At 36.0% G+C, this 10379-nt stretch overlaps 1 protein-coding gene across 1 annotated transcript; it reads left to right on the forward strand.

Annotated features, from left to right (window-relative positions):
• Positions 1 to 860: 860 nt before the first annotated feature.
• Positions 861 to 6784, forward strand: LOC124439013 (lysosomal acid lipase/cholesteryl ester hydrolase-like). The gene is given in 8 exon segments (XM_046989205.1): positions 861 to 1150; positions 1763 to 2079; positions 2904 to 3147; positions 3747 to 3911; positions 5418 to 5489; positions 5691 to 5762; positions 6212 to 6290; positions 6293 to 6784. Coding segments are annotated over 8 exon segments (1209 nt in total). The 5' UTR covers positions 861 to 1048; the 3' UTR covers positions 6451 to 6784.
• The last annotated feature ends 3595 nt before the right edge of the window (positions 6785 to 10379 follow it).

Below are 10379 nucleotides of genomic sequence, written 5' to 3' on the forward strand. Positions count from 1 at the left end.
CCCCCCCAGCTTAGACGACTTTAAAATAATCTCCTCTGCTAACGATTTCTATGAACTCTACATTCACGAGAGCCTTCTTATCAATAAATAAAAGCCTTCACTTAACGTGCAAGGAAATTCCGTCCCACTTAACTTCTTTTGATTTCTCTTTATTTTACTTCCTAACTTCCTTACCATATAATGATTGTAATCCATTTGACATCGCCTCCTTTAGTAGTAATTAATAAATAATAAATAATATCTTGTTTTAACATCCTATTTATTATTTGTCTGACGATGTCTGGAGTAAAGACGAAACGTCACAATAAATTCAATTTTACAACTTTTTGGTCTATTTCTATGGCTCTAATTGAAATGTTTAATGTTTAATTAGTGCTGACGCGCCAAGGAGAAAATTGCTATAATGGGTTCCTTTCACAGAATATACTCTATTGCCGAATCTTCCATATCGCCTTACCAGATTTACTTCATATAACGTTTTCCTAAATACATGTTTCGAATTTACGAAGTGCAAAGAAATATTCGCTATCAAGACTTTATTCTCCCAAGCCATCATCGGAGATCAAAGCATTCAGATCGACTTCAGTACAATGTGGTTCCTGCACGTGTTCTGTGTATTCTTTCACGTGCTTTGAGCATATTGAAAACATGTGCTTCTGCAATGCAAGATGCAACTGCCAGACTTAAATTACATTGCTGCAGGATATGGTTAGAAAACTTAGCACGGACGGTATGTTACGTTTTCACAATTCACATCATTAGGTAACCATTTTACTTTGTCATTTGCCGGCAGCATTTCATATACCGATGTGACATCTTGTTTTTTTGTTGCGAGTGTCACGCAGTAGTTGCTCCGTGAGTTAAATCACTTCCGGTAGACTTTGCTCTGTTTATAGTGGGCTGACGGTGGAATGGTGTGTTTCACCAATGGTTTCATCGGTGCAGATCACTTTACAGCAGATATAACCTCATTTAGAGCGTGCACCATTTACCTCTGTTAGGTGTAGTTTTCATTGCAGACGCGGCAATCAAGTAGACAGTGCTTGCGATGTATTTTGTTTTGTGGCACTTCCTTTTCTTGGTACTCATATTGCAAAGCATGTCTCATGTTGTTCAAGGTCGCCTTGATCCAGAAGTGGATTTTGATGTGGTGAGCTTCTTTACATGTCTTGTGATAAGCAAGTTATGTAATGTTCACGAAGACAGGAAATTATGTGTTGCTTAATACTATTAGAAGTGGTTCGATGTAACGAAGAGCCGCCTGCGAGTCTTATTTATAAACATTTCGTCTAGAATCGTTCTTTGTTTATATTAAATGATACAGCCTTGAATTGTTTTCGGTATTGCTGCGGAAATAAACTGGGAAATCTAGCGATCAACTAATAAATTAGTTAGCAAATCAATTCAGTGAAATATCGAATTTCAAGTATTGCATTTCCTAACATAGCGAGCAATGCGAGCACGAGCAGTAAATCGAACCTTGCTGGTTCTAACCAATGGTTCTAATACATGCCTATCTTTGAAATCTGTAATTATTTTTCTTCAGAAACTCCGATGAACTGTTATGCATTATTTGTAAATTTGCTTGATTTAACTATTTGATATCTGTGTTTACATATATCAGTGTATTGGTTAAATAAAGGCATAAGCAGGAATGCAAGGTTATAATTTCCAAACAATTACGAATGATGTAGAAGTCTTTGGGCAAAGGAACTTGTGTGCCATTATGATTCACACCCAATCTTCTATTTTTTATATGTAGCCACAAATCATAAAACACTGGGGCTATCCTGCAGAAGAACACAAGGTTACGACAAGTGATGGTTACATTGTGACAATTCACCGCATTCCGCATGGAAAACAAAGAAAGTATTCTGATGCACCTCGTCCAGTCGTTTTCCTTCAACATGGACTATTGTGTTCTTCCAGTGTTTGGCTAACAAATCTTCCTTCTGAGGCCCTTGCCTATATCTTGGTTGATGCTGGGTTTGATGTCTGGATGGGCAATGCTCGAGGAAACACTTATGGGTTGGAGCATGAATCACTTAATCCAGATCAAAATGAATTTTGGGACTTTAGGTGAGATATTATTCTTTGTAATCATGAATTGTCACATGACAAAATCTTAGGTAGCCAATGTCATTATAACTTGCACATTGCTCATTTATTTAAAAGGAAAATAAATATTAGATAAAGCAAAGTAGACCAGGTTTGTTGCATGTGTATTTTTTACATGTTCACATGTGTGATATGGTTATGTTGTTTGGCAACTCTGTACAGTGGAACTCTGTTTATGCAGTCACCAATGAGGCAAAAAATATGACTGTCTTAATGGGGTGGCCATATTAACAGGATTCTGATGTGAATATATTAACCTTCATAATCTTCTGAGCAGACATGCCCCTTGATGAGAAGCCTGCCAAAATACATTGTTTTGTTTAATTTTTAGATATCTTTTTTTTGGTTTTTCAACATTTCTTTTAAGAACTACTCAATTGTCATTCACATTGACAAATATGTTGTGCAGAGCAATATTTAAATTTTTCTATACCGTCACTCTACAACAAATCTTTATGGAGAGTCATCCCCAAGTATTTCAACAAACTTATCGTCCAGGAAACTGATTATTTACTGAATTCATGACATACTATTTAAAGCAATCTTTATTAAATTGGCTTAGCTAATCATTATTGTTGAACAATTATACTGCAATGCCACAAAATTTATTTTATTCTTAATGTTATTATTTTTCCTCCTATTTATTCACGGCATTGATTTAAAAATTTTATGTATTATTTTTTGAAATTGATGTGTTTCCATCGTTATTCATTGTGGTTGGTTTGTGTGTGAAAGTTTTGCAAGAAATTGGCAACAACTGAATGGACAATTTTTTATGCATTTAGCTGGGATGAAATGGCCGTGTTCGACCTTCCTGCTATGATAGATTACGTATTGAACGCGACGAAATTTTCATCGCTAAGCTACATCGCCCATTCTCAAGGCTCCCTGATCGCTTTCACCCAGACATCCATCAACAAGGAACTTGCTAAGAAACTTAATCTTCTTATAGCACTCGGTCCGATATCTACTGTCAAGTATATCACAAGTCCCATCAGATATTTGTCACCTTTAGCTGAAGGCTTCGAGGTTTGTGTGACTAAGTAGTTACTATCATTCAAGGCCGTCAAAAGATCGATAATTGGGAGAGTGGAGGGGGGTACATATTCATTCATGTCATGATCCACAGACTTGACTCTGAAGGTGACTACTGCTAAGGTTGTCGAAATGTAAGGCAATACCAAGATCGACAGTCCTTATCAAGACTTGGAATACCAACCTAGACGATCTACATCTACAAACATGTAACAATACTTCCGGGTCCAAACCATTCACTTTACATACACAAATATGGTATAACAATACATGCATATATGAATACCCCTCCCCCCCTTATCCATCTTCCAACGGACCTGTTGCTCTAGACGTATTTTACATACTGGACCTATTCAGCCTTTAATTCCGCAATCATTTTTATCTTTGTATATTTTGTAAGTGAAAAGTTTGTTTTCGTTGTTGTTGTTATTATTGATGTTATTGCTTGTTAGTTGTTTTGTTGGTGTTATACGTTGTTTGTTGTTGTTGACCTTGTTACTGCTGCTTTTAGTCTTTTACCTTGTGTATAAGTCAAAACATCTTCCAACAATAGCACCCTAACAATCATTTTATGTTTCATTTGCTGTGTCTAGTATCTATGTCCTGACGTCAACGAATGTAACTTTAAATTCCTATCCTCGAGTGGTCTAATAAAGTTTCTAGCGAAGTATGTGTGCTCGGAACCTGGAATCGAAAATCTCATATGCGAAAACATTATTTTTTTGGTTTGCGGTTTTGATTATGCTCAACTCAATCGAGTAAGTACCCTTGGAGTTATTTCATCTTATTGGCTTGTGCCTTGTCTTTTTTACGCTGGTAAATGAGCATTTTTGTCACCGTTTTGAAAGCAGACGTCAGACATACTTACGAATGCTAAGACAGAGCTTGAAGACTCATGGAGACAGTTTACTGTCAGCTCGTATTCTTTTCGTTTCGTACTCGTTCCGTTTCATACCTAAGCAAGGTCGTTTAGTACCCATGCTTGGTCATTTTGTACCCATGTGTTGGAGGAGGGGGCTGAGCTGGTGAGTAAGCGATAAAAGATAAAGTAGGTCTAGATTATAGGGGCAGTCTGGTACTGAAGCTTTTGAAGGTAATGCCGAGAGTTGAAACATTGTACAGGAAAACTCTGTTGAACTGCACTAATGATTTATTTTATTTCGCTAAAAAGAGGGGTTAAAATGTTTCTTAGAGGGTTGAACAATTTATTAAGGGGGGATGTAATGTTTGAGAGTCCAGAAAATCCGTTCATGAAGCTTGGTCCTTTCGTAGACATGCTTGGTCGTTTTGTGCCAATGCTTGGTCGTGTTGCACCCATGCCTGGTCGTTTTGTGCCCATGCTTGGTAGTTTTGTGCCCATGCTTGGTCGTTTTGTGCCCATGCTTGGTAGTTTTGTGCCCATGCTTGGTCGTTTTGTGCCCATGCTTGGTCGTTTTGTGCCCATGCTTGGTAGTTTTGTGCCCATGCTTGGTCATTTTGTGCCCATGCTTGGTCATTTAGTGCCAATGCTTGGTAGTTTTGTGCCCATGCTTGGTCATTTTGTGCCCATGCTTGGTAGTTTTGTGCCCTTGCTTGGTCATTTTATACCCATGCTTGGTCGTTTTGTGCCCATGCTTGGTCGTTTTATACCCATGCTTGGTCATTTTATACCCATGCTTGGTCGTTTCGTACACATGCTTGGTCGTTTTCTACCCATGCTTGTTCGTTTTATACCCATGCTTGGTCGTTTCGTACACTTGCTTGGTCGTTTCGAACACATGATTGTTTATGTCTCATTTTTGTAATTTGTATGGTGAAGTTTCTGTATGACTTCTTTGTACTCAAACCTTATTTCAAATTTAAAGTTGGATCGATAGCTTTTTTCTTGTATTTGACATGTTTCCAAAAATATTCTAAAGCTTGATGAATTAAGAGAGTGATGATGCGTTTACCAATACAGTGTGTATCGAATAAATTCGAATTGAACTTTTATAGGCAATGGAACAATCACATTATGTTTAGCGCTTGTATTTAAATATAGCAAAAAAGCGTAGCTCCAATGATATGTTCAAATAGAAATTGCATCTTGAAACTGTATTTTCTTACCGATTGGCGTTACTTTTGTATTGAGCTATGCTCGAGTAACATGTTTTCCTTTTACCGCTGGTCAGTAATATTTGTGGCACATTTGACTGATGCATCAGTTTCTATCGATTTTGATGTAGTTTTTTTCAATTTTTTTATAATTTTGTGGCAAACAAACTGCACATCCATTCTCTTTTTAGACACGTTTGCCTGTGTACCTCTCTCATACACCAGCTGGAACGTCCGCAAAAAACATCGTCCATTTTGCTCAGGTAATTTCATAGGTGTAGCTTCAGATGTAATGATGAAAACCAGAGTTATTTTTTAATGCTTGTTACGGAAAAACTCTCCAACTCGACTCCACAACTCAACTCGACAAAACAATTCTACACTTAAGAATTCAATTCCCGCACGGCACCTCTCTGGCAACAACTCTATCCTTTAAGACCATTGGGGTGTTCTCTTATTTTCAGATGGTAGAATCAGGGAATTGTCAAAGTTTTAACTACAATAACCGGGAGAAAAACATTGCTCATTATAACATGGTAAGTGAATGATTTTACGGGGGGTGTTCATATATTTATCATAAATTAAACGAAAATTACCATTGGCTTCAGTTAAGAAATGAAAGATGTTTACTATGTTTGCACAAGCTTTTGCAAACCGAGGAGACCATTGGGAGAACGCCAGAGCAGATAAGTGCAAGGCCGAGACCGAAGGTCGAGTCTTCGCGACTGCTCGAAAGTTCTCACAAACGTCTCCGAGGTTTGCAAAGCCAGTGCTTCTAGCCAAGGTTATGAATAGTGCGCACACCCCCCCTTTTCACTCCTCCCCTAAACCATCATTTGTCCAAAATTAAAGCAGATAAAATGAGTTGTTGGAATTAGCAATCTTATTTATTGAAATCATTGCTACTAGGCGACGGATTGTAATTTCAACATTTTACATTGTGTCCCAGGCTTCTGATATCCACTCGGTTAATTTTCTCATCTAGACCGAGCCACCCATCTACAATATGTCAAATGTTCACATTCCCACGGTTTTATACTACGGTGAACATGATTGGCTGGCTGATCAAACGACGTCCACAAATTGGCTCGTCTTCTTCCGAACTTGCTGTACACCAAAAAAATAGCAAAATGGCAGCATCTTGATTTCCTTTGGGGTTTAGATGCGGCAACTCTCGTTTATAGACCCCTCATAACAGTATTGGAACGATTTGCAAGTCGGTGAAGCACAGCCGATCAGTGTTTAGCAGCAACCGAAAAGAAACGTCATATAATATTAATGAAATGTTTATTCTCTGGGTTGTTCATAATAGCAGTCTTTTCACGACAACTGCTTGGAATGTAATTGTAATTTAGTGCAACATCGTTAAGTGTAGTTGTCGTTTTGAACGGTTTGTTTGAGGTAGCCTTCTTTTCCGCGAATTCAATTTCGTACGAACAAAGAGCAAACATGTTTCAACATGCCATCTTCCGTGCGAATGATAGTGATATGAAATATGATGCAGTATAAGAAAATATGATACAGTATAGGAAAATTTGAATAAATTATTTACATTGAATGGGAGTGTGATCTATTTAAAGAAAGTTTAAAACAAAAATTCAAGAAAAAACACATTCCAAAAAACATCATCTTGTAAATCATCATCATCATTAGCTTGATAATGACTTTGAAATAAAGTCGAAATTTTGCTTCAAATCTTGTCTCTTGCTTTTGTATCTCGAATCGTGAGTTTACAAGATGATATTTTTTGCCATGTGTTTTTTCTTTTATTTTGTGAAATTGTCGGCTGGAAAGAGATTATAAAACAAAAATATGTACATAGATAAGTAAGTATTTACAAAGAAAATGGTGATCAATGAAATTAGACCTAATATAAAGTAAATAATATATTAATATACCTTAGGATTAGGTAATGATCCCACTTTACTATACTTTTGTATTACAAAATCACAGTTTTGGCGTTTTTATTCGTTATACAAACTTTTGATTCGAGCAAAATTTTTGTGAAAGGGGACAGAATAACGGCAAAATATTTAATCCTAAAAAGTTTGTCTTCTTGGCTTTATAATGGCAGAAGTATGAAATGGTACAAGGTCGACCTACATTGTTTTGAAACAAACTGGAGATAATATGATGCTGCTGCTTCTTAAAAAATGTAGAAATATTACAGAATCCTACTACTGCTACCAAAATTTCATCTGCAATGACGTTTATGGAAGATTGCTACAAATTTACACTTTTAACAACACTTTGTTATTCACATCGCAAAGATCATAATAATTTCAAATTACGTCTTTATTATATCAGTGAAGAAACAAAACAAATCGACATAGACAAATAATCAAAAGACAATAGTAAGTTGAAAACATTATCATCAAACTCTACGAGATGTACATCATCAAAATATGCGAAAGTACCTCTCTGTGTTGCATTAAGCGAAGCAAAGTTTTCAACCAGTTCCTATGTGAACAACTTCAATACACATGAATATATTGAAGATATGAATACCTTTGTACGTACTTTGTTGTAATTTAAGTATTCGTCTTCTAAAAATGCCTCGCACGGCTTAAATTGTCCTCGTTACCTTCAACTTTCAAATTTCAAATTTCAATATAACTTGCCATCTTATTTTTCAGTCGTTACAAAGCCAAAAAAACAGAGTTTCAGGGTTAAAACTTTCTACCGGTTTTCCTCTAGATGTCATAAAAAATTTGCCTCAATCAGAAGTTTGTAAAAGGAATAAAAACGCGAATACTGTGATTTTGTAATACAAAAGCATAGTAAAGTGGGACCGATACCCCCCATAAAGCCAGCAGCAAATGATCGATTTTCCGGCTTCAATTTTCGCAAGAGATGCCTTATCCAGTCTAAAGCGCGGGCCACACTATCGTCGAAATGCAACGAATTTCGTGACGAGTCGCTCGTCAACGAGAAAATATGACGATATGGACGAATTCGTCGCCGTTGAGCATGCACACCGAAATCGTCAACGAGTGACGAGTAATTGTTGCATATCTACTCTGATTGGACAAGAAAAATCACATGACTAATGTTTACTTTCACTGTGCTGTGGCAAAATGGCGGTTGGCAAAAATATTAATTGAGCTAGTGAGAGAGAGGCGATGTTTGTGGGACAAATTTCATCCTGACTATAAAGATACACGCAATATAAAGAAAAATAATTGGAAGGATGTTGCTCGGGAACTGAAAGTTGCGACCAATAGAGTTTGACGAAGCTCTTGCAACAACGTGTCATACAAGCCCTTTCTTCTCGCCTTTTATTTATGGGATGTACCCAGAACCTTCTTTTGTATGTACGTCGTTTTGCAGAAATTAGAAGCAGTAGAATTTTCTCTTCAATAATAGAAGTTTCTTTTTGCGCTGATAATCGTCCATGCTTGTACGGAAAATCGTTACAATGTGGCACATGTACTCGTCACGACGGCTCGTTGACCAGCGACTCGTCACGAAATTCGTTGCATTTCGACGATAGTGTGGCTCGCGCTTAATATACATATCAGTGTTCAAAATATGGCACGCTCATTGAGTTCTATAATATTGAGTATTCAATATTCTATAATATTGAGTTATTATAGAACTCAATGGTCCAGGCCCCTTTTCCCCTCTAGGTCTTATAAAACTCAATGGTTATTATAGAACCATTGAGTTCTATAATAACTGGAGCGGCTATCTCAAGCGCGGCCTTAGATATCTGGTGACGCCAAAAAAATGGCGGATTTCGTCCGTTGCCGCTGAGATTTACCGAAATTGACCGCTTTTCCGAAAATTTCACAATTTCCCACTCCCTCCTGAGGAAAGAGTGAAGAAAATCTATGTGTGTATTTGGGATTCGGCAAGCAATTTTTTGATGAAAATCACGATAAAAACCTACAATTCGTAACAGCGAGTCAACATAGCTTTCCAGTTATCGGCTCCTACGAGGATGTATTTATAACTATCGATGAAAGAGCTATATGTCGGCTACACATCTATGAATGCAGATATGCGTCGTTTTCTTACCAGCGTCAAACTTGTTTGATCGATTAAACTCTTTAGTCTATACAAAAAGTATATCATAGTTCATCTCCACAGTGGTTCACGAGAGAAGTTAGCTTATTTTTATCATTGCTATTTTGCTTCTTTTACTTGTTTCTTTAAAAAGTAAATATTAAATCTCTGGATATTTACGTATTTTCTGTAATTGAGTTTCATATTAAATTTCAAAAAGACTCAAGTCTGCATAGGTTTGGTAAATGAAAACAAACAATATTGTATAGAAATTACTTTAAGTAACCTTTTTGTGATGTTCTGAAGTGCAACTGCATCAAATACTTGTAAAGTTGTAGCACATTTTGATTTTGTTGTATTGATATATAAATTGGGCAAAATGCAAATAATCATCAAAACACTTATGCTTCCAATGGTGTTTATAATTCATTTTTAGTTTTAATACTTCTACCCTTATTTTTCACTTTGTTTTGTTTTTCCTATATTTTCAATATAAGTGCACAATTTGAATGATTAAAACAGTTTTCACTTCAATAATAAATTTCATAAGCAGTTGGTAGTGCATTTTGTTCTCTGAGTATCCACATTTGGTGTTTTCTTCATACATGAATGATGAAATGCATATGGATATGTCATAACAAGGCAATAAAACCAAATGAATTAAATACCTATAGTGTACTTTTATGCTAGAAGCTTAACAGCTTTCTAGAAATTATAAAGTTATTGGATTATATTACCTCTATATCATCAATCTCATGAAAAGAAATAAGAAGCAAAATATTTGTAGAAAAGCTTTGAAAAGTGAAAACATTTATTTAAAAAGCAGCAATGATGCATATGATAAATCCCATTCTGTACTCTAATAGGTAAATAAGCTCAAACTGTTTCTTAAAGAAATATAAGAAATATATAAGAAATATACAGTACAGTAAATTTAAAGGTTTCATCACTGAATCTTTAATGCTTCAGTATAGTGCATTAGATATTAGTAACATTTAAACAACACTCAACTAAAATATTTTGATAAAGATATGCCATGATTTAAACATTATGTTATATAAAACCCAATGGCTTATTCAGTTTAATGCTTCACATCTGCATCAAGTCATCATCAATCTCAGTACAAATGTTTACATAGACACAAA

The sequence above is a fragment of the Xenia sp. Carnegie-2017 genome, unplaced genomic scaffold, assembly GCF_021976095.1.
Source record: "Xenia sp. Carnegie-2017 unplaced genomic scaffold, XeniaSp_v1 HiC_scaffold_19, whole genome shotgun sequence".
Taxonomy (NCBI): Eukaryota; Metazoa; Cnidaria; class Anthozoa; order Malacalcyonacea; family Xeniidae; genus Xenia; species Xenia sp. Carnegie-2017.